This window comes from Phocoena phocoena, chromosome 16 (genome assembly GCF_963924675.1).
Source record: "Phocoena phocoena chromosome 16, mPhoPho1.1, whole genome shotgun sequence".
In the NCBI taxonomy this organism is placed as follows: Eukaryota; Metazoa; Chordata; class Mammalia; order Artiodactyla; family Phocoenidae; genus Phocoena; species Phocoena phocoena.
In genome coordinates, this window is record NC_089234.1 from 36453790 (window position 1) to 36479580 (window position 25791).

Consider the following 25791-nt stretch of genomic DNA (forward strand, 5'->3'; position numbering starts at 1 on the left):
ATAAAACCTGAACAGATGATGAGTTGCTTCTTATGGATGAACAAGGAAAGTGGTTTCTTGAGACGGAATCTACTCCTGGTGAAGACTGTTGAAATGACAACAAAGGATTCAGAATATAGCATAAACTGAGTTGATAAAGCAGTGGCAGAGTCTGACTCCAATTTTGAAAGAAATTCTACTGTGGGTAAAATGCTATAAAGCAGTGCACGCTACAGAGAAATTGTTCACGAAAAGAAGAAAAGTCAACTCATGTGGCAAATCTCCTCGTTGTCTTACTTTAAGAAACTGCTGCAGCCACCCCAACCTTCAGCCACCACCGCCCTGATCAGCCAGCAGCCTTCAGCATCGAGGCCAGGCCTTCCCTCCACCAGCAAAAAAATTACAACTCCCTGAAGGCTCAGGTGATGGTTAGCATTTTTTAGCAATAAAGTATTTTTTCATTAGGTATGAGCACTGTCTTTTTAGACATAATACTATTGCACACTTAACAGACCACAATATAGCGTGAACATAACTTTTATGCACTGGAAAACCAAAAAAAAATTGTGCGACTTATTTCACTATGATCTGTACTTTATTGTGGTGGTCTGGAACCAAACATGAAACATCTCTGAGGTATGCCCGTATTAATAACACAGATCTTGGGATTTAGAAAAAACATTATTTGTCAAAACACTTACTTTTAGTGTTAATATTCTCAAACCAAAACTAAAACTTTTACCTCCTAAAAACAATAAATTCTCAATCCCAAATTTAAATCTCAAGTAATTATTTTTTCTAGAAACATTTTCAAAGCCAAGTATTTACTCCTAGTGTTTTTAAAACCAACTCATCAGGAATAACTGTACTATTATAACCTTACCAAAACTGTTTCTGGCCCTTGAAAAATGACTACAATAATGGCTTATAAACAATTCTATTCTAATCCTGCCTGATAGAAAGAGATAAGGAGGAAAGATTGGTTTATCATCTCTGGTGATAGACATGTAGTAGCAGGGCTCACTTCTGACACCTCTTACCAAGATTGCTATGAATGTCAGAGATCTATCATCTATAAATGCATAGCTCAAACTCAGGGCACTAAAAGTGACAAAAAAAAATGACACAAACATCAAAAGATGGCTCCCTTAAAAATGCTTAATATAAAGCAAGCTTAAAACAAAACAGTGAGAAAAAATTTTAACGAGTAATTTTCAGTATTTCTGTTCATTGATGTAAGCTGCCAGGAGAGCTAATGAAACAGAATTCCTCTTTAGGATTAAAGGAGTACTGGTATTCTATCTAAAACTTTTTCTTTCAAAAAGCATGATTTGCAAATATATTCAGATTATACAATTAATTATAATTTTATTCAAAGAATCTGTTCCTTTTACACCCTATCTATTGCTCTAAATTGGAGGGCTCAAAAGAAGGAGTTTAAGTATCTAGATAGCAATCAGTAAGGCCCCAGGACACCAATGTTAACTTTGCTAGTGGCTATCCACCTATTATTTGAAAGGCAGGAACAGTAAAAGAAACAAGAGCATTCTTATGTCAGTCACTGCCTCCAATAACTTACATTTTATCTCAGCAAAGAATCCAGAAATATGCAACAAATAAAACAGAAAATAAAGCAACATAAAGACAGGAATGAGACAGCTCATCAAAGCTATCTAAAGATATCTATGAACTATCATAGCTAAATAAATGCCTGGCAAATGAACAAGCAATCAAGTGTTTAACATTCAGGGGAGAGGATCACTGAAAGCTATATAAAGAAATGACACACAAATGTCATGTCAAACTCTGCATTAGAAACACTCAGTGACTGGCAATTCCCTGGCGGTCCAGTGGTTAGGACACGGCACTCTCACTGCCAGGGCCCCAGGTTCGATCCCTGGTTGGGGAACTAAGATCCCCCAAGCTGCCCGGCGTGGCCAAAAACAAAAAAAAACACTCAGTGATAGTTCAAATGTACTTCAGAATACCAGTATACCAGACGTACACAAGTACAAAAGATTGAGACCATGTGATACCTTGTTTCACTTATCACACTGGCTGTAAGTTCAAAGTGTGATAACACCTAATACTGGCAAAAATGTGGGGAAATGGGCACTCTATACACTGTTATTGAAAATATAAACTGGTATAATGACTTTGGGGAGCAGTTTAGCAATATTCATCAAAATTTTAAACACAACATGTGGGCCAACAATTACACTGCTAGGAATTTCCCATACAAATATATTTACGTGTGCCCAAAGACTTTTATACAAATATATTCATGTTAATGTCTGTAACAAAAAGTAATGTCTGAAATAACCCAAAAAAAATTTTTGTTAATAAAAGGGGTTATATTACTGGAGAGTAGATTAGAAGATATGTTGATTGTTACTCCCTGTGAATATGACCTTACTTGGAAACAGAGGCTTTGCAAATGTAATCAAGTTAAGAATAAGGTCATACTGGATAGAGTAGGCCCTAAATCCAATATGACTGGTGTCCTTATAAGAGGGAAATTTGGACAGAGACAGATAAAGTGAAGACACAGACACATTCAGAGGGAAGATGTCCATGGTAAGACAGAGGCAGAGATTGGAGTTATCTCAGAAGTGTGAATGGGGAGTGACTGCTAATGGGTGCAGGGTTTCTTTCTAGGGTGATGAAAATGTTCTGGAATTAGATAGTGGTAGTGGTTGTACGAGCTTGTGAATTTACTAAAATCCACCATACTGTACACTTTTAAAGGGTAAATTTTATGGTATGTATATCTCCATTTTAAAAAATTAATAAGATAGCTAACTGAATGGCATTCAGTATTTAAATAGAAATGTAGAAGCCAGGGAAAGCCTCAAGAGCTAAAAATGCACTTTTTTTTTTGGTCAGGGAATGTCTCATACATACTTAAAATCACAAGAGTGAATGAACTCTCAAGAGAGAAAATACAAAGAAAAAAAATGATGATGGCTTAATCAGGAAATTTGTCAAAGTGGCTGAGGCTCATTCTGAGAGAAAGGCAGTAACCCTAAGAATAGATCACAAAAGCCGAGGTAAGAGTTTCAAAAGGGGGCAAGCTACGCCTTACCTTTATATTTAGAAAAAATATGCTCATACACAATAAATACTACTTAAAAAATGAAAATGAAAGAAAGTGAGTAGACGATAATTCAAAATAATTAAAAAATAAAGGAAAGATTGCAAAAAGCTAAAAGATTTGAAAATATGTAGGTTACAAGTGATCTGGGAGAAAGTTTAAAGAGCATGGAGAAGATGGAAGATTAAAAGTACTCAAAATGGGGCTTCCCTGGTGGCGCAGTGGTTGAGAGTCCGCCTGCCGATGCAGGGGACACGGGTTCGTGCCCCGGTCCGGGAAGATCCCACATGCCGCGGAGCGGCTGGGCCCCTGAGCCATGGCTGCTGGGCCTGTGCGTCTGGAGCCTGTGCTCCGCAACGGGAGAGGCCACAACGGTGAGAGGCCCGCATACCGCAAAAAAAAAAAAAAAAAAAAAAGTACTCAAAATGGGCCTATGCCACATGTCTCAATATCTGGCAGAGAAAGAAAAAATTAAAATACGATATAAACTATATCCTGGTCCAAAGAATGCTTTTCAGAATATCTATTCACATCTACCAACAATGACAAAGCAGCCAAAGTAAAGGGAAACTCCAAAAAGATTACGGAAATAGGAGATATTAGAGGACAGTGGCCTAAAAAGGTAGGAGAAAATAGGACTGTGTGCAGAGATATATTTTCACATCGAAGTTACTGATCCAAGTGAACCCCACAAAAGTCCAAGTCATCCAAATAAGTAATAATCTTGTTGTCTTACACCTGCTCTTTAGTTGGCCAAGTACAAATGGCATGAATTAGTGAAGACAGTCTGGAACTTAAGACTGAAACAGACATGGGTTCAGATCCCAGCTCTACTACTCACACAACTAAGAAGTCAAGGGGTGACTGATGGGAAGGAGAGGAATCTGCATGATTTTATGAACAGAAATATGCCTATATCATCTACAAAGATAATTCTGTAATATTTCAAAAAAAAATCAATCCAAATTGAGAAAAAAAATTTAGCACATACAATTTCAATCTAAAGTATTAGTTTTTAAAAACATTTTTTAATTTTAAAGATATTTTATTTGAAGTATAACCTTTTTATTGTTTTGACTAGAAATCCATTCCATTCATTGTGACCTATATAACTTTAATTTTATTTTTCACAAAATACTGGCCATTACACCTAGAAATCAACGTTGCTTTGACTGAATATTTCTTTTTTTTTTTTTTTTTTCCGGTACGCGGGCCTCTCACTGTTGTGGCCTCTCCCGTTGCGGAGCACAGGCTCCGGACGCGCAGGCTCCGGATGCGCAGGCTCAGCGGCCATGGCCCACGGGCCCAGCCGCTCCGCGGCATGTGGGATCTTCCCAGACCAGGGCACGAACCTGTGTCCCCTGCATCGGCAGGCGGACTCTCAACCACTGCGCCACCAGGGAAGCCCTGACTGAATATTTCTTAATGTTTTACTTCTCCAAGGATAAACTTTATGGTGGTAAGTTACTCTTTAGAATTAATGCTTTTCTCTTTTAGTAAAGTTACATCTTATGTCACCCTTCTTTAACTTTACAATTTTCAAAGGAAAATATTAAACCAATTGTTATTTTAACTACTTATTTTGCAGTCATTTTAGTACTGGAAGTAGAGGTTTGTTTCTGACCTTTGCACACTCTCTCATACTGCTGTATAGATTCTTCCACTTTCTGATTACTTAACTGCTCCTGCAAAATAAAAGAATATGAATTAAATGCAAATGTAACTTAACTACACACCCCATTATTTAATAGTGGGACTTGAAAAAAGGGCTTAATATTAAGTTTGAAATCTGTCTCCTAGAAGGCTAATAGTCTCAAGCTCCCAAGTTTGTTTCACCTCAGAGAAAAGGGCAGGGTGAGAGTGGTAATAAGAAAAAACAAAACAAAACCCCCAAACTTTAAACCTTTAATCTACCCCCAAAATGCCAAATCATCTTCTTCACTCAACATTTCAAGCTAGCATGTATGTTCTCTTACACAACACAAAAAGCATAAAGAGAGAGAAATGAAAGTTTACTATGTATTTAATGTGGGAGGGACAAAGAGAACCATAAATAAATTCCTTAACAGTAAACTCAAAATGCAGAAAAAATAGAATCCCCACATGCCATACATGTAAAAAGTAGCTGGGAGGTTTGAAAAGGACGCAAGGTTAATTTCTGGGCACTGGAAATCCTTCAATTCTAGTTTTAACCTGCCAGGTAATCCAACCTTCACTCCTTCTCTCATCTAACTTCAGCAATATCTTCTCATTTTATAAGTTTTAGAATAATCATTACAGAACCTGGAAATCTCTGAATACTATTATGAAATCAGCTGGAGATGGAAAGACGGTGAAGAGACAAAGAATGAAGGAGGAAAACGACGGAGAACTACGGACGTGGACGGACAGAGACGGAAACAGACGGAGAACGAAGGAGGTGGACTGAGGTGGACGGATGGGGACGGAAAAAGACGAAGAACGACAGAGGTGGACAGACGGGGAGGGAAACAGAGGGAGAGCGACGGAGGTGGAAGGAAGAGGACGGAAACAGAGAACCACGGAGGTGCTCGGGCAGTGATGGAAAGAACTTATCAATAGGTGGTGTCTGGCTACATAGGGGCGCACTGTAACAGGTTTTCAATCTGTTTCGAAACCTCACCGTACCTTTGGGTTGACACTGAAATCATCTGTTATCACCAAGTACTCACAGCTGTTCCCCAAAGTCCCCTAAGGTGTTGGAATCGTGAAATAATTGTCTTCCTGAAAGTAGGATTTTTTTTTAACTAACAAATTTATTTATTCTTGGCTGCACTGGGTCTTCGTTGCTGCGCGCAGGCTTTCTCTAGTTGTGGCGAGCGGGGGCTACTCTTCCTTGCGGTGCGCGGGCTTCTCATTACGGTGGCTTCTCCTGTTGTGGAGCACGGGCTCTGCTGCTCCACAGCATGTGGGATCTTACTGGACCCTTAAGTCCCTAGGATTTTTTTTAACAGCTTATCTTCCTAAAGGCTTCCAAAAAGTCTCCTGAAAACACCATGACTCTTGTTCTGTGGGTGTAGGGGAACATGCAGGCAGACTAGGAGACGGTCCCCCCGAAACCCTGCTCCCGAGGACTGGAAATCTCCCTAAACCTTGGGACGTCCTACTGCAGTGACAGATGGAGAAAGGGTTGGTCTGAGACCCAGAAGCTGGGGTTTGTGGAGTTGGCTCCACCGGGGAGAGGGTGTGGTGCTTGGGAGCCGCAGCCCACACGTTGCAGCCACCTGCTGTCCAGGCGGTGCCCAGGATACCGAGAAATCCAGGGTGGGTGGGGAGGCCTCGAACTTGGGCACTGCGGGCAGGGCTCCCCAGCTAATTCTGACCCTGGCAGAGCTGGGGCTCCAGGACCCTTCCCTGACCGCAAATGCAAACGCACCTCTGCTGCAACCCCAGCAGTGCTGCCGCACCCTGACCAGACAACTGGGCTGGGTTTACCACCTGAGAGTTCTCACTAAGTTGTGATAAAACAAAACATTTTTAAGGCAGGATAAGGAAAAAAAAATTTTTTTTGTTTTCAAATATAAGGTTCTCTCTCTGCCCACCCCCTACCCCACTTTAGTGTGCATTATGCATCTGCATTAACCCTTCCTTAGAAGACACAGGAATGCCTGCTGGATTGTAAAGAGCTATTTTCTCCTGGTGCCAGCAAGATATCGCTTTAGGAGATAACCTTCCTTCTTATGGTGAAAGGGGCCATGACTACCCACTACTCCCTTTGTACTGCAGATCTGGGTTGTGTAAACTGTCAACAATATACCATTTGATATACAACCCTTTGTCTCAAAAGGTATGTAAACCCTGCTTTGACCTCTAATGAGTAGAACAGTCTTAAGAGCTTTCTGAAAGACTGTCTCCCAGGTTATAATCCTCAGATTGGCTCAAATAAAACTATCCATTTCTTACTTAAAAAAAAAACAAAAAAGAACGGATACATTTAATTAAACACTAAAATATACCAACAGAATCTACTAAAATCACCTTTAAAAACAAAACTGTTACCTTAAGTTGCTGAATGGTTCGCTGTTTCATATCTATTTCCTGAGAACACTGGTTTTTCTTTTTCTCCAGTTCATTAATTTTAATCCTCAACAATTTCTCCTCATCACGCATTACAGATACCTACAAAGTAATAAATCAAATTAAATATTTCTAGAAATACGAATTGCTTTTTGTTTAAGATTCATGGCCACTCGTTCAAAGATTCATGTCTTTTAAATCACATGAGAAAAATTACAGATTCTAACATACATGATATGGCTTCAAATTATCAGAAAATTTCTTGATGATATGGCTTCAGATTATCAGAAAATTTCCTGATACTCCAAGGGAGATACATATGAAGAGGCCATTTTCTTTTTACAATATTTTAAGACTCTCAAACCCTGTAAGTGCTCTCAAAAAAGAAACAACATAGACCCTTGAATGCAACAGCAAAATCATTATCATGGAAAAATCAATAGAGATACTCTAGGGGAAAAACACTGGCTCTGATTTTCAAGATCTATTAAGTAATGTGATCCAGTAATATAAGAAATACTTCAAAAGCTAATAATGGCACATAGAGAATGAAAATGGAACAATTACAAGATCAAAAGGCACCCATGCAAGTGAAGGTCAATTGATTTTTGGTATTACTGGTAATTTAATTCTATAAACCTATTAAAGAAATAAAAAAGCACTATGATTAGTATGCAAATCTTAGAGGAGAGGAGGAGAGAGGAGGGGAAAGGGAAGGGGATGGGAGGAGAGATAGCAGGTAATCTATGTACACCTTTAGTCCAATTTCCATGATACCAATCCTAGAGATCTCAAAAACTGAAGGAAGTTAATTGAACAAAGTTCCCCTTCATAAAAAGCATGGTATCTCCAAGCTTTTTATAATAATAAAATAATAAAAATAAATAATAATAAAATAATAGTAGTTCTGAGGGGTTCGGTTTCAGGTGATTTTTACACTTCTTTTTAGGCTTTTTGTATATTCCAAATTTACTACAATAAATATATATTCCTTTTATAATCATACATTAATAATATTTATTTTTATTGGCTTATTTTGTTCAAAAATATGGGACTTCCAGTAATAAACACCATCTTCATCAATTTTACAGATATAAACTGTCTGCCAGTAAAGTACAGAAACTACGTGTTGCACCAAGATGCACATAAGGACTGCTTCAGTTTCCATCCTGGCTCTAACATTTACTGGCCAAGTGAACTTGGACAAGTTCTCTCTCAATGCCTACTTCCTTAGTCATAAAATGGAAGTTAAAAAAATGCCTATCCCTAACATTTGTGTGAAAATTAAATGAGATGATACATGTAAACTCAGAACAACCAATCCAGACTAAGCTTCTATTATTATTAGCATTGACATCATACATTGTTTATTTTGAAAAACAGAAAACACTATTAATACCCACCCTTAGAGGAATGTTAAATAGTCATCTATACAATAAAACATTACTTAAAAAGAGATACCTAAATTCTGCTATAAAAAAATCTTAAAATTATAATATATTTTTAAAGGAATTATGTATATATAGTTGATCCCATTTATAAAAATAAAACCATACAAGCACTATTTACATATATTTATTATGTAAAATGCATATAAAAAGATCTAAAAGAACACAGAAGGACTGACTGTCAAGAGTGGTCATATTTAAGAAGAGAAAAATGAGACTGGGGAGAAGGCTTTCACTTCTACCTTCATTTCTTAAAAAATATTTCCTGGGCTTCCCTAGTGGTTCAGTGGTTAAGAAGCCGCCTGCCAATGCTGGGGACACAGGTTCGAGCCCTGGTCCAGGAAGATCCCACATGCCGTGGAGCAACTAAGCCCGTGCGCCACTTTGCGCTCTAGAGCCTGCGAGCCATGACTCCTGAGCCCGTGAGCCACAGCTCCTGAAGCCTACGTGCCTAGAGCCCATGCTCTGCAACAAGAGAAGCCACCGCAATGAGAAGCCCATGCACCGCAACACAGAGTAGCCCCTGCTCACCGCAACTAGAGAAAGCCTGCGTGCAGCAAGGAAGACCCAACGCAGCCAAAAATGCATAAATTAATTTTTAAAAAATTTCCTAATAATGTATTACAATGAAAAGTTTTTAATTGGAAAAATAAGCCATTTTTAAAGAACTGTGTAACTGGCTCCATATGAACACAAGTCAATTATACCATGTTTGATAATGCTTACTGATCATCATGGTGTTCAGAAATAGTATCTTAAACCAGGAAGTTTCTATACTCCAAGAATCTTCAGCCAGGATATCACTTAACAGAAATAAACAACCTATATTACAACAATCTAAAACAAAAAACATTTTAAGAGGACTTCCCTGGTGGTGCAGTGGTTAAGAATAAGCCTGCCAATGCAGGGGACATGGGTTCGATCCCTGGTCCGGGAAGATCCCACATGCCGCAGAACAACTAAGCCCGTGTGCCACAACTACTGAGCCTGCGCTCTAGAGCCCGTGAGCCACAACTACTGAGCCCGCATGCCTAGAGCCCGAGCTCTGCAACAAGAGAAGCCACTGCAATGAGAAGCCCACGTACCGCAACGAACAGCAGCCCCCGCTCACCACAACTAGAGAGAAAGCCCGTGCGCAGCAATGAAGACCCAACACAGCCCCCGCCAAAATTTTTTTTAAATAGATCAGAAAAGACAAAGGAATGGTGTTCTAGCCTATCCTGTAGTAAAGTCAAGAGAGGCAGACCAGATCTCACAATCAGTAATTCAAAATCAAACTACACAGGCCTCGCTCATACATTACATTTGATAGAAATGAGGAAAATGTATGAAGGCTTAAATACAGCCTAATGGTTATTTCCTTATTTGTTTTGTTGAGGATACTATGAACAACATGTGGACTGATAATAGGAATGTAAATCCAAAGTTCCCTCTGGACTACTTAGCTAAGTGAAAGGAACCTAACAAAAGGCAATAAGGTGCATAGGGCTAGGACTGCAGTTTATATTTTGGAGTAATTTAATCCATTTACCTGTCATTTGCCCAGAATTTATAAAGCTTTCAAGCCTGTCTACCACCTATAGGAACTCTAGTCTTGATCCTGAGGTGTTAAAAACGAAATGTCATTCGAAATTTATTTTACAAGTTTAGAATCTACACTAGATCCAAAGGTAAGTAATTTATATCCAATGAGGGGAGAAACAAAGGCTGCCCTGGCCAAAATTACATTCCTAGAAAGCAAACAATTCAGGCTTCTGAATGACAAACAAGTGCTTTTCCAAATTATGATTTTTAACTTGCTGATCTGACTAAACATTTTCCTATGCCTAATTACAGTTTAGGTCGTCTTTACTGTCTTACATTTCTAATCTAGTCCACTTTGAAATACTTGTTGTGTGGCCTAGAAACTTTCTGTGTATAATTATCAGAAACAACATATATTTTGCATTTTATCTATGGTGGTATTTTTTGGCTTTTTCTTCCATTAATCAAAAATTGTATAACTAAATACAATAGAATAGATAACTATAGAATAGATAACTAAATTGTATAGTCACACGTGGAGTATTACACAGCAGTGAAAGTGATTAATTATAACCATACATAAATGTCAGGAATATGATGTGAAAATGCTCAGAACACGACATAATGCTTAGAGATAAAAAAACAAATATGATTTAACGTATATTTTTAAAAGATTAAAAAAAGATAAACACAAAACGTTCATTACAGTAACCTCAGTGGGGGTAGGAAACATAGAAAATCGATGAGACCCACAAGCATTTGTTGTATCAATATTCTTCAGACCTTACACATTTAAGTATTCTTTTGTAACTAACTCAAGGTAATGAAAAATATTTAAAATTACTTCAGCTTTTTAAAAAAGTCTAATTATGATTCAAAATCCAACAGTCATAAAAGAAAAATAAGTTGCTCCAAGGCAAAAAAAGAACATAATCAAAATGAAGAAAAATGGCAATGTGGGGGAGAGATAGGGGGATATCTATAATTAATATCCTTCAAAAGTTAATTTCCAGAAAATATACAAATCAATTTTCACTGCAAAGTAAAGGAGCTGCTACAGTGGAGGATTACTGGACTGAATGTCAATATTATGACATAGAAAAAAAATATATATATATATGTGTCATCTTGGGCATGTTACTTAACTTCTTGTCTGATATGTAAAATGGGATAGTAGTAGTATTGTTGGGAAATTATGTGAGATAGTATATGTAATGTAGAGCACTTAGAATGGTATATGGTTCAACCAAACACTATATATGTGTTTGCTTTCTTCATGGTATTTTATTGTGTATATGCAATATAATTAATTTAGCTAGTTTCCCATTGATCAATGTATAGCATTTTCAATTCCTCTGCTATTCCAATGCTGTTGTCAATATCCTTACATATCCATTACCACTGGCAAAAGCAAACAAACAAACAAAAAGATAGTCTCCTTATTTTTCTCCTAAAAGATTAGCTTTTCATATTTAGATTTTCATTATGCTTATGGTTGTTTGATTTTTGTATTTGGTTTGTATTAGAAATCTATGACAATTCCCACTGCCACCCTTAAGTAAAATAAATCACCCTTAAATTAAAAAAAAAAAGTTAATTTCCTAAGTATGTAACAAGCTCCCACAAAGAAATAATAAAAAGAAAAACAATAACCCAAACTAAAATACAATGAATATGAATATACAGACCACAGGAAAAAAAAATACAAATGAATTTTAAACCAAAAAATGTTCACTCATAATTAGAGATATGCAAGTTAGAATTATAGTTGAGATACACTATTTACATGTCAAATTAGCAAATATAAAAAAAAAAAATGATAGGGGCTTCCCTGGTGGCGCAGTGTTTGAGAGTCTGCCTGCCGATGCAGGAGACGTGCAGGTTCGTGCCCCGGTCTGGGAAGATCCCATATGCCGCGGAGCGGCTGGGCCCGTGCGCCATGGCCGCTGAGCCTGCGCGTCCAGAGCCTGTGCTCCGCGATGGGAGAGGCCACAGCGGTGAGAGGCCCTCGTATCGCAAAAAAACAAAAACAAAAACAAACAACAAAAAAAAGATAAAATACTACTTTGTGGATAAGAGTATAGAGAAAAATACTCTCTTGTTCTCATACATTAGTTCTGGTGAGTAAACTAGCATAATCTCTAAAAAGCATAATAAATATCAAAATTACAAATGTACAAACCAGTGACCCATAAATTCCACTTTTAGGAATTTATACCAAAGGAAGACTTGCAAATATTCAAAATGGCATCACTGCATGATTAACAGAAGACTGGAAATTACCTTAATTGTCCAACAATATGGGGCTGATTAATGGTAAATAAATGTTCAGAGTCATAAAAAAGAAAAAAAGCTCATTTGGAGACTCTTTATATCCTGAGATGGAAATATTGAGAGAAGAAAACCAAGGTTCACATAGTGTTTATAGGATGTTTCCATTTTTTATAGGAAGAGAAGGAAAAACAGAGGGAGGAGGGAGAAGTGAAGAGAAAAAGAAAGAGTTGGTAACATCTGACGCCTTGGAGGGAAACTTGATGGCTGGGAGGCAGTTTTTTCCCTCACTATACATATTTTCATATATTTTAAATTTGGAATCGTGATTATATTTCCTATTTTTAAATCAAATTATAATAAAAACTTGTTACAATTGTACTACATACTCTCCTAAATACTATCTGCAAACAAAAGTTTGCTATTTACTTTTCTGGGGGGACTTGAACTTAGCAGCTCTTAAAAGAAAAAAAAAGGTTCTAATCTTACATAAGGCACATATTTTTCTTAATATTAGACATCCTTCAGTTTGTTTAATCTGACTAAATTTTCTTTTGTGAAATAACTTTTCTCATCATTTAAGAAAAATTATGGAGTTGACAAATGTTCTGGTCAACACTAAACTTAGTGTCTAAACTTGATATATAAAGAAAACAATCTTTATCATTTAAATTGGCCACACACTTTTTCAAATAACCTACCTCTTTCTGTACTTGCTCAATCTGCTTTTTGGCATCTGCCAGTTTCTCTTTCAGCTCAGCATAATCTTCTTCCTTCTTCTGAAGATCTGCTTTCAGATTCTGGGTAAGAGCAGCACTTGCAGAGAGCTCCTCTTTCAACCTAAAAAAAAAAATCACTTATCTATAGTGACATATCACTAATCACTTAGAATCATATGTGTGAGCTACTAATAATATACAAAATTAGATCTTTTCACAAATTTGGAATGTCCAAACCATGAAGAAATCTTTCAAGGAGGATTTCAGGAGATTTTATAAACAGATCTTTGCATATAACTTTTGGTTCCAAAGGTTTATATAAACAAAATTGAAGCTCTTCAGTCATCATACATGTTATACTTAACCAGATTAAGATACGCCCACCCAGATTCTTTAAAAGCTACACAGAAAAATCAATAAATGCTTTCCATATTTTCAAACATTTTAATAACTTTTAGCTTACTTTTCTGTTTCTTGCCAGTTTGTTTCTTTTTCTTCTTCCTTTAATTGAAGTGAATGCTTTGCATCTTGCAAATTGTTTGTTAATTTTGTGATTTCTTCTTTCAATTTGACTTCCCTTTCACTTAAATCTTTGGCGTTTTTGATAGAATCTTGAAGATTTGCTTGAAATTCCTTCAGATTTCTTTCTTGCTTTAAAATGATAGATTCCTTATCCATAATTTCTTGTTCTAACTTGGCTGAACGGCTACATTCATCTTTCTGAGTTTCTAACATTGCTTCAAGTTCCTTTATTTTCACCTTATAGCAAGTAACATCTTGTGTAAGTTCTGAAAGTGCTCTCTTTCCTTCAACTACATGCTGTACTTGAATATCAAGACCAACAGTTTTTTCTCGCAATTCTTCCTTCAGCTGCTGTATAAGACTTTCTTTTTCTTTCAGTAGATCTTTATTCTCCCTCTCCTCCGTTTTTAGTCTATTGTTTGCATCTCTACAGCCTTTTACTTCTGCCTGTAATTTTTCAATTTGTTCTTCCAGTTCCTGGATCTGATGTCTTTTTTTGGAGGAACTCTTTACAATCTCTTTACATTCTTCCCAAATGGCTTCAACAGTAGAGTGGAAAGACCTTTCCCTACCAAGTTCTTGAATACCATTTTCTTTAACTTGCTTACTTATCAAATAATCATTATCCAAAAGATGTAACTGTGTATTCGGCAAATTTTCCTCTTGAGGACCATTTGACAGATCCCTGAGATTGAGTAAATCTAAGTTTGAGATCTCAGAAACTGAATCAAGTGTACGTAATTCATCTATTTTTGCTTGCATTAATTTTATTTGTGAAACATTATTTGTGATGTTTCTTCTAGCAGTTTCTATCTCCTTTGATAATTTCATGATCCTCTCCTCCTGTTCTTGATTTATACCTCTCTGAACATGTAATTCAGAAATCGCATTGTCATAATTTGACTGAATTTGTTGGACCTCTACACTAAAACTACAACTCTTTTTTTCAGAAGAAGAGAGTTCCTGCTGCAGACTGACAATCTGTTTATTTAATTCTGCTTTTTCTTCCTTTTCATTTTTAAGTTCGTTCTCAACAATGAGTAAACGTGTTTTCAGCTCTTCATTATTTTCTTGTAAAACTCTAATGTTTTCCTCATCTTCTGAAATGCTCTCTTGCATTTCCTCACTTTTCTTTTGGTTTTCAGTGATGGTTGGACTAACATGTGTAGGTCCTTTAAAAATAAAAAAAAATTATGATTAATCTAGCAAACCTTAATAAAAATCAAAAAGTTACCATATAAGCCAATATTCAAACATAGGAAACATATGAAAGCACACTTTTCATGAAAAACAGAAATAAGCTATTGAGTAAAAAAGAAAAATCAGGCTGCAAAACATACATAGCATACACCAATTTATGTAAAAATTGTAGTTCCATTAAGTCACAGCAGAAAAAGTTAGCAAAGGATGTGCAAGAAAATCCTGGTAACTACTTCTGAGTGGGATTACTAGTTACTTCTACTTTCTTTTTATAGCTTTTATGTTATTTAAATTGTCTACTACAAATCTTTATTATTACTATGAGATAGAAGGTAGGGAATTATACCCTAAGGCAGACTAAAGAACAGTCTTGAAGTACAATTATACTATAGATCTACTAAATTAGTGATTTGCAAACTGAGTACCTGATACTTTCACAGGTAAAATTAGGAGAAAAATGGTTAAATTTATGCCAAGTCTAATGTAGCCCTACCCTTCACTAGCTGCATAACTGTCAATAAACTGCCTGACCCCATGGCTGCTTCCTCAAATGGAAAATGGAAAATAATAGCAATAATACCACCTATCTCAGAGTTATTGTGAAGATCAAGATAATCAATGAGCTTAGAACACACTGTGTTTGGGATATAGTTAGATATTATTAGAAACTGAAAATCTGTACAGAAGAGTTCAGCTAATTAAAAATAAATAAAAGTTTGTCTTTTTCAGGCTTAATATCTACATTTCTAAAATAAGGATATTTCTGCACTACTTACTACAGGATAGCGGTAAGAGGGCCAAATAATTATACTATGCATCTGAGCACATTAGATTATACTGAAATAATATGTTTACTTGTCACTCTCATTTACTAGATTCCAAACTTCCTGACGGCAGACTCTCTGTGTCTAATGCATCTTTATATACATGAACAATAATCCTAAATGAATTTTAAAAAATATTTATTTATTTGTTTTGGCTGTGCCAGGTCTTATTTGCAGCATGCAGGCTTCTTAGTTGCGGCATGTGGGGCTTCTTAGTTGCAGCATGCGGACTCTTAGTTGCAGCATGCATGCAGGATCTAGTTCACTGACCAGGGACTGAACCCAGGCCCCCTGCATTGGGACTGCAGTCTTACCCACTGGACCACCATGGAGGTCCCCGTAAATGAATTATTTTTGAAATTTAGCTACATAGCTTATGTCCTCCTTTTCTATCTCTAAGACGTATCATTATATCAGAAAAACATAACTTTTGTCATCAGTAAACTATTCTGGTTCTAGATATGTGCAAATTTATAATCTAACATGCCTCAGTTATATTAACTTGGTTACTTTAGTGCAATTTTATGTTTTAAATTTTAAGCTGTTCTCTTTACAGCGCCTTTTTTATAACAGTGGTTCTCTAGTTTTAGAGAATTGGCAAAAGAGCTTATAATATAGATTCCTGAGAACAAATACCAAACATACTGACTTGATAAATCTGGAATGTATTGTACACGCAAACACTTTGAGGGTGCATGCACACTACTCCAGGAATCTATTTTTCTAAATTTCTGGAAGACCTTGATAGTCACCCGAGTAATGACATTTAGGATCCTAACATATCAGTTTGCTTCATTACTAAGCCCCTATATGGCAGCCCTACATGTAACTGTTCCATAAGAGATAAATGTCAAATATCACATAGTAATGACATACAAGCCCTTAAGTTTTTCCTCCTGTCTGTGGCAGGCTCTCGTGCAGCCTAGATGAGAGATCATAGTACCCTATGTAATGAATCTGTTCAATTAAGAAGGCATCTTCAAGATCATAAAAAGATATTTAAAATTAAATCTACTATCCTACATACAAATAGGTTTCTATCTTCCTATATGCTAATCACAGTTGACATTGTGAGAAAAATAAAGAAAAAGCACAAGCATTTATGAAAGGTCTTTCAGATACTATTATATAATGTGGGGGAAAAAACTTAAGTGACTGTACAAGATTTTTAATCTTATGACCCCATTTGATAAATTAAAATCACAGCTCTCTCCCAGCATTACCCAGATAAAAAAGCTAGACAAGGACACTAGAAAAAAGAAAATTACAGGTCAATATCACTGATGAACATAGATGGAAACATCCTCAACAAAATATCAGCAAATCGAATTCAACAGCATATTAAAAAGGATCACACACCATGATCAAGGGGGATTTATCCCAGAGATGCAAGGATAGTTCAATATATGCAAATCAGTAAATGTGATATACTCTATTAATAAAATGAAGAATAAAAATCATATGATCACTTCACTAGCTGCAGAAAGAGTATTTAACAAAATTCAACATCCTTCATGATAAACACTCTCAACAGACTGGAGAGGGAACATACCTCAACATAATAAAAGCCATATATGACAAACCCACAGCTAATGTCATCCTCAACCATGAAAACCTGAAAGCTTTTCCTCTAAGATCAAGAACAAAACAAGTATGTCCACTCTCACCATTTCTATTTAACATTAGTACTGGAAATCTGAGCCAGAGAATCAGGCAAGAAAAAGAAACAAACTGTATCCAGATTGGCAAGGAAGAAGTAAAACTGTCTGTTTACAGATGACAGAATTTTATATTATAGAAAATCCTAAAGACTCCACCAGAAAACCTTTAGAATACAGAAATTCACTAAAGTTGGAAGATACAAAATCAATATACAAGAAACACTACACAAAACAAAAAACTGTACACTAACAACAAACTATCAGAAAGAGAAAATAAGAAAAGAAAACCTATTTACAATAGCATAAAAAAGAATAAAATATTTAGGAATAACTTTAACCAAGGTGGTGAAAACCTCTACACTGAAAACTATAAAACACTGGTGAAAGAGAATGAAAAAAGACATACAAAATAAGGAAAGATATTCCATGTTCATGGATTAGAAGAATTAATATTGTTAAAATGTCCATATTACCCAAAGTAATCTACAAGTTCAATTCAATACCTATCAAATTTCCAATGGCATTTTTCACAGAAATAGAACAGCAATCTAAAAATTCACATGGAACCACAAAAGACCCGAATAGCAAAAGCAATCTTGAGAAAGAACAAGGTTGGAGGCATTACACTTTCTAATTTCAACTATACTATAAAGCTACAGTAATCAAAACAGTATGGTACTGGCATAAAACCAGATTCATAGACCAATGAAATAGTTTCAAAAGCCCAAAATTAAACCCACACACGTATGTCCAACTTATTTAACAAGAAAGCCAAGAATACTCAATGGAAAAGGACAGTCTGTTCAATATTGTGTTGGGAAAACTGGATATCCACATGCAAAAGAATGAAATTGAACTCCTATCTTACTCCACTTATAAAAATTAACTCAAAATGGATGAAGGACTTAAAACATAGCACCTGAAACCATAAAACTCCTAGAAGAAAACATAGGGGAAAAGCTCCTTGACACTGAACTATGCAACAGGTTTTAGATATTACACCAAAAGCTTGAGCATCAAAAGCAAAAAATAAATAAGTGAAACTGTATCAAACTAAAAAGCTTCTACACAGCAAATGAGTCAGTCAACAAAACGAAAAGGCAACCCGTGGAATGGGAGAAAATATTTGCAAACCGTCTATCTGACAAGGGGTTAATATCCAAAATATATAGGGAACTCATACAACTCAACAGCCAAAAAACCAAACAATCCAATTTAAAAATGGGCAGAGGAACTAAACAGACACTTTTCCAAAGAAGACATACAAATAGTCAACAGGTACAGGAAAAGGTGTTCAACATCACTAATCATTAGGGAAATGCAAATCAAAACTACAGTGAGATATCACTTAACACTTGTTAGGATGTCTATTATCAAAAAGAGGTAACAAATGCTGGCAAGGATGAGGGGAGAAGGGAACCTGCACACAGTTGATGGGAATATAAAGTAGTACAACCACTAGAAAAACAGTATAAAGGTTCCTCAAAAAATTAAATATAGAACTATCTTATGAGCTAACAATCCCACTTCTGAGTATATATCCAAAGGAAATGAAATTACTATCTCAAAGTTCATGCAAGTTCATGCTCTATGTTCATTGCAACATTTTTTACAATAGCCAGGACATGGAAACAACCTAAGTGTCCGTGGATGGATGTATGGATTTTTTAAAATGTGGAATAAATATGTATACAATGGAATATTATTATTCAGCCTAAATAAGAAGGAAATCCTGCCATTTGCAATGACATGGATCAACCTGGAGGGCATTATGTGAAATAAGCCACACAGAGAAAGAAAAATATTGTGTGGTATCAATACGAGGAGAAAAAAAGATCCAACTCATAGAAACAGAGAGTAGAACAGTGGTTGTCAGGGGATGAGGGGTGATGGAAATAGGGAGAGGCTTGTAAAAGGGTATAATTTTTCAGTTTAAGATGAATAAGATCATAGGATCTAAGTATAATACGGTGACTATAATTGATAACATTGTATTGTATAACTGAAATTTGCCTAGAGAGTATAACTTAACTGTTCTCACCAAAAAAGAAAAAAGAGGGGGAAAATAGGTGAATAAGTGAGGTGACAGATGTATTAATTAATGGTGATAAGGTGGGAAACTTTTCACAATGTATATCAAATCATGTTAAACATTTTAAATATATTACAAAATTATTGGTCAATTGTACCTCAGTAAGGCTGAGAAAAAAATCCCAGTCCTCTCAAGATACTGATGTCCCCAGTGAGAGTATCCCCTCACCCCAAAAATCACTGTATAATCTGGAAATCTCACCTCCCTACTCCATCCAAGAATTTATCCAGTTTTACATTCAGTAGTATATATGTAAAAGCAAGTTTTATTTGTAAGTTTCCATTTTTCAAATACAATCCATATTCTTTTCCTTCACCGGATTGTTTAAATGCTCTTGGGCAGCAGTAATTATGTAATCCCATAACAGGATTCCAAGATCTCTTTAACAGACTAACTTTAAAAGCTCACTGGACAAGGTTTTACTACCTATAACTTACATTGTCTCTTCTGCCTCAAAAAGGACAGGAAAAACATGGCATTACCCCTGCTCTATAGCCTGCTTTCTGAAAAGCTGTTGAGTTTATTTTTGATGATTTTCCTATGTTTGTACTTATATTTTCCTAATTTAGTTCCTTCAGTTTATTCTAAGGATTCCATCTACTCTGGAGACTTAGAGATTTACCCCTATTTATGTTTACAACAAACTTGCCCATTTACTCTTACGAATTTTTAAAAATAATGTTCAACCAGTGCATTATTTTTATCAGATTGTCTCCTAACATCTTACAAAGCTGTGGTAAGTCATCCCAAAGTGGAATAACTGGATTTTCCACTGATTCATACCTCTGTTCTACTTTCCCTTTAAGTAATTCTGAACTTATGATGTAATTTTCTCACCTATGACTTCATCAGTGGAAATGACTAATCCTTTTGCCCTTTAAGAAGACAAGTTATAAAGATGTCTGAACCCTTTATCAGGAGAAAAGATGGGATCTAAGCAAGTTAAAAATGACAACAATCAGAAATTCAGAGCTCACAAATAAATCCTGAATATCCTGAGAAGAGATTTGAGTCATACATACTATATGGATATAGTCCCTAAACCCTGAAGTGAATTATAGTAAGTGCAATAAGGCTTTTGTGATCAAGTAATGCTGTTCTCTTAATTTTACTATATTTCAGTAACTAGGATAGGACTTCTCTGGTGGTGCAGTGGTTAAGAATCCGCCTGCCAATGCAGGAGACACGGGTTCAAGCCCTGGTCCAGGAAGATCCCACATGCCGTGGAGCAATTAAGCCCGTGTGCCACAACTACTGAAGCCTACACGCCTAGACCCTGTGCTCCGCAACAAGAGAAGCCACCGCAATGAGAAGCCCACGCACCACAACTAGAGAAAGCATGCGCACAGCGACAAAGACCCAATGCAGCCAAAAATAAATAAATAAATTTATTTAAAATAAAAATAACTAGGATAATTACATAAGGTACTTCAGAAAATTTGTTTTGCACCTGATTTTCTTGTTCAGATATTCATATTCTTTCAGAAATTTTTATGTTTTATATCAAAAGATTCATAGAACATATTCAGAACAGCCTTGTCAGTGAGAAATTAAAGCATTAGTCTAGCAATAAAGATGAAATAGGTTTTACTGTATATAAACTTAATATAGGTTAACATAAAAAGTAAACATAAATAGATAATTACTTTAATTCAATATTTCTATCACATTCAACCTATACATATACTGCGTACCTATATTTTGCTACAAAAATTAGTTCTGGTTGAAAAGTTACAGGTAAGCAGATTGTAGCATATCTCTGGTTTGTCTCCTTTATCACTATTCTGAAGGCTTATTTCTTGAACCGTTTACATGGTTATCAGCTTCCCAAAGTACAGATACATTGACCTCAAACAAGTAAATTCACTTTCATAGGGAAATGGCTTTGCATTCCCTTTAAGAACAGAAAACATACATTCAGTAAAACCATCAACCCCCTAATCCTATCCTAGTATTTATAAGGAGTCACATATTTTGTTCTGGAGATTTTTTAGTAGCAGGTAGAGGGGAAGAAGGGTGGCTATAGCTACAGTTTTATGATCCTTTATGTAGTCCCTTTAGTCTCTAACAACAAATTGAGAAATAGCCACAGTGGTTACGAATTTAAGGAGGAAAAAAAAATACTTTATGTTACCTAAACTTACTTAAATCTACCCATATCCAAATTATTTGTCACTAACAACTAGAGTTATTATACAATCACCTTCTTCATGAATGGGTTACCCTTAGGATTAGTCATACCACGTAGATCACTCGCTTCTGCCAACTTTCACTTCCACTTCCTAGTGATCTACTGTTCCTGCATTCTCAACTACCCTATATTCTCAACTACTCTGTGGCACCGATCAAGGTGAAAAACTAGAGGAACAGTGCTATGGAAATCATAACAAGGTTATACTCCCTGTAGCTAAGGCACCACTCCTTCAATGATAACAGAAGGTGACCATGCATATTAGTTTCAATCTATTAGCTCACACTTTATTGGATTAATATATCTAGTGCTATATTATCCTTTAAGTTATCTACTTTTGAAAACATTAATTTTACTGAGGTTCTATGAGGTGTTTATTATATTGTTGTATTACCCAATTGTTTTTATTCTTAACAACCTCAGGAGGCAGGTATATTTAACTTATTTTACTAATGACCAAAGAAAGACTTAATTTATCCATTTTTCTCAAGGTGAAGCAGCTAACTAGGTTTCTTTGGTTTTTTTTGGTTCATAATTCATAATATATTATTACTCATAAATATTAATAACATTCTAAATCCATCTTTTAAAAAAATTTTATTGGGGTGTAGTTGCTTTACAATGTTGTGTTAGTTTCTACTGTACAGCAAAGTGAGTCAGCTAGATGTAGACATATATCCCCTCTTTTTTGGATTTCCTTCTCATTTAGGTCACCACAAAGCATCGAGTAGAGTTCCCTGTGCTATACAGTAGGTTCTCATTAGTTATGTGTTTTATATATATAGTATCAGTAGTGTATATATGTCAATCCCAATCTCCCAATTCATCCCACACACCCCTTCCCCCTTGGTATCCATATGTTTGCTCTCTGCGTCTGTGTTTCTATTTCTGCTTTGTAAATAAGATCGTCTATAGCAATTTTTTCAGATTCCGCATATATGCATTAATATACGAGATTTGTTTTTCTCTTTCTGCTAGTTAGGTTTCTAAAGCTAATGCACCTTCTCTTAGAAAGGCCTCCCTCCCTGTATCAGACTGTAAAAGTTTTCCAAAAGATAGAATGAATAGCTTAGAGACAAGGTGAAAGCTGCCATGTTCTTCCATATAACCAGGGATGTATAGTATAGAGAAGCATGTGACCACTTTTTTTTTAGTAACTTCATAGAAAACAAAACTTGACCACATTTGTCTTTAGTAATGTTTAGCTCAAAGCCTTACTGTCAAATGGCTTTTCCTTCAAATGAAAAAACAATGTGGAGAAATTCTGGCAGAAAATGTACTATAATCATGAAGATGAAAGTGATGACTTTTAACTACTATAGGCACAGAAGTAAAAGAATTATTGTCATGTTAAAGTGATAAAAGCACAATATCTAAAAACATACTTATTAAAATAAAGGCAGCTTTAAATATACCCATCCTCTAGACAGTTTATAACATGTTAGTGTAAAACTTAGGGACATTTATATTTTCTCAGTTTTTTTTTCCTTAGATAAGTAAATTTCCTTCTCTTTACAACTCTTCTGTTTCCTGGTTTAGGAGTTAGCTTTCTTAAAAGCCTCCTGCTAGCCCCTGAAGAGTACCTTTCTTTGCTGGTGGTTCATCTTGTTGAAGTTCAATTTCATTTAATCTTTTTCTTCCTGAATAGGTTTTAGTTTTGCAGTCCTTAGACATTTCAATCATTTCATTACAAACCAATTTATTGTTTATTATTAAAGTAGATGTACCAGCATTGTCCTAAAGTAAAATAAATTAAAATTAGTTCACATATAGAAAGCTATAATACATTTAAGAACTATATAAATTATGATTCAATACTGTATCATAAAAATTTTATTTTCAAGTTTATTGAAACATTTTCTAAGTTATTTCTTAAATCTCACCCTAAAATAACCAATGACTCTAGGAAGTGAGCAATATTAACTAACTTGTACATTCACTAAGGACAAAAAAAACTTAAGTGTGTAGTTTCGCCCCGATACTAAAAACAAATTCACCTTTAGATTTTCTAAGGGAATCAGGTGGGTTAGAGACTTATTTACAGATAACCACAGAACCCTAAAAACACTTACCCTAAGTCATAAACAAAATGTGCTTTGAAAAGAAAAATATGAAAACACTATGACAAAATTGTTTCTTATAGGTGCTTTTACTTAAAATCTTGAGTAATCTTGAGTAACTGGAGAAACTCATCAATTGTTTTACAACCAAAGCTTCTCAAAGTAACAATGTCTTTGTTAGTTTGTTCACAAGTCGCAGAAAAGGTTCTAGCCTTAGCTTCTAGCTTATGTATATCAAAGATACACAGTCTACACACTGCTTTAAAAGTGAACTCCTAGCCCTACCTCCCATGACACCACCTTCAGAGCTCCGGAGGCAACATGCATTCGTGAGCCTACCCCTGGGCTGCCTACCCGAGGCCCACCTCTACCCACAGTCCTATATATGAGTCGAGCAAACAGGATGTCTCTGGGCCCTTGTCCCTAGTGGGCTGGACAAAGGGCTGCCTGCCAACCTGGCTCCATCAACCCTTCATGACCAAATGATAGCTGGCAAGCTCTGCTACCCAGTCCCTCTGCTACCTCCCACCCTACCATCTGGCAAAGGATGGACCCTCTTCTGTGCATTGACTACCTGTGGAAATGTGACCAAGTAGTGTGAAATGCATGTTTAGCAAATGTTAGGTACTGTATTTGAACCAATAAATGTGAATCCTTCTGCACGTGGAAACAAACAAACAAACAAAAAAACCAAAAAAAATGAGCTCCTAGTTTATCTAGATGATAAAAGCCATTTAGATTTTTATTTTTTAAGGCAAAGACTATGCCTCCCTAAAAGGACAGAAGAAGAAAAGGTACCCAGAAAGAGGAAGGGTGAAACCTCAGCAGTTAAGTGTATGTTTATAAAGTAATTAAAAGTATGGTAAAGGTAGAGATTTTTTTAAAAGCAGAGATTAATTAAATCCCTACATACTGGTAGCAATCCATTTTTTGGGGAAAAAAAAACTATATGAGAAAACAAAACATCATTTTACATCGTAAAATCAGCAAATGTTCTTAAGAGATATAGATAAAATGACTTTAAGTCAAAAAGTAATGCATTATTAAAAAAAAGCAAAGTCTTTTTAGATATCCCTAAACAAAGGATATCATGAAGAACAACCTCCCTGCTTTTTCACAATTAGTCTCTTTGTGTCGCTGATAAATTACAAAATCCTGGGGTAGAGGGATCAGACCTCTGACAAACTTTGAGTTTTCAAACAGACCATGACAATTTCAAGTTGTCTCCTCTTCCACTCTCAGACCTATCATAATCACCTAGTCATTTTTTTCCTCCTTCAAATTATACAATCTTCACCAAGAAAATCCATCCTCCACAAATCTCAGTTATTCAAAGGAATGTTTTCTGCCTAGGGTATGCTTGGTAGGAAGGATGCTAAAGAACCATGCAAAACAAACTTTTAATCATTAAAAGAGTCTGCTTTCAAAACAACCTTTGGAACAGTGACCCTAGATCAACAGTTAATCAACACCATGAGGTTAAGTTCTCTTAACCCTAGGCAAGTTATTTGACACCTCCATAAAAATAAAAAATAACAGTATCTACATCATAAGATTGTTCTGAGATTTAAACAAGTAAATATATGTAAAGAACTTAAGAGTTCATAGTAAATGTTCTATAAAAATGGATATATATAAAAGTCTCAAAGAGCTACCAGCCAAGTTGGTTTTGTTTTGTTTTTGATGTAGGAGAGACATTATGGGGTACTACTGTACTTTCTACTTTACATACTTTAATATAGCTGAATTTTTACAACTAGCAGCTATTTTTGTAACTAGAAAAAATAAAGGAAAAGGAAAAGATCACGAATTGTGTAAACAATAGCTGTAATGTCTTGTACTAAGTACATTATTTTGGTTACCTTTTTAAGTACTGGGTATTAGATACCAAGATCTTGAATTATTTATATCTGATCATATCTTAAAATATTCAGCTCTTTAGAAGGACAAATGTAAGTTAAGAGAAGGTCAGGAAAAATATTAAGTTTAGAATTTTAAATTCACTTCACCTCTATGTATACCTGCAATTTCATATTTATATCTATCAATGTCAAATTCATCTACAATCATTTAGAGTAATTATCTGATATGAAGGTACAAAGTGCTAGAGATTTTCAGGATTCCAATGCTGCACACTGCTCAGGCCATATCCTAAATTTTAAAACACTCAG

The 25791-nt window shown here is 35.6% G+C and overlaps 1 protein-coding gene across 1 annotated transcript in view; it reads right to left on the reverse strand.

The window, feature by feature from the left end:
- KIF20B (kinesin family member 20B) overlaps nucleotides 1-25791 on the reverse strand; it is a 73871-nt gene that overhangs the window by 19492 nt on the left and 28588 nt on the right. The window contains exons 18-22 of the mRNA XM_065893899.1: nucleotides 23144-23297; nucleotides 13534-14764; nucleotides 13053-13191; nucleotides 7091-7210; nucleotides 4698-4758 (exon numbers count right to left, since the gene is read on the reverse strand). Coding sequence (XP_065749971.1) covers nucleotides 4698-4758; nucleotides 7091-7210; nucleotides 13053-13191; nucleotides 13534-14764; nucleotides 23144-23297 — 1705 coding nt within the window. The remainder of the gene's footprint in view (nucleotides 1-4697; nucleotides 4759-7090; nucleotides 7211-13052; nucleotides 13192-13533; nucleotides 14765-23143; nucleotides 23298-25791) is intronic.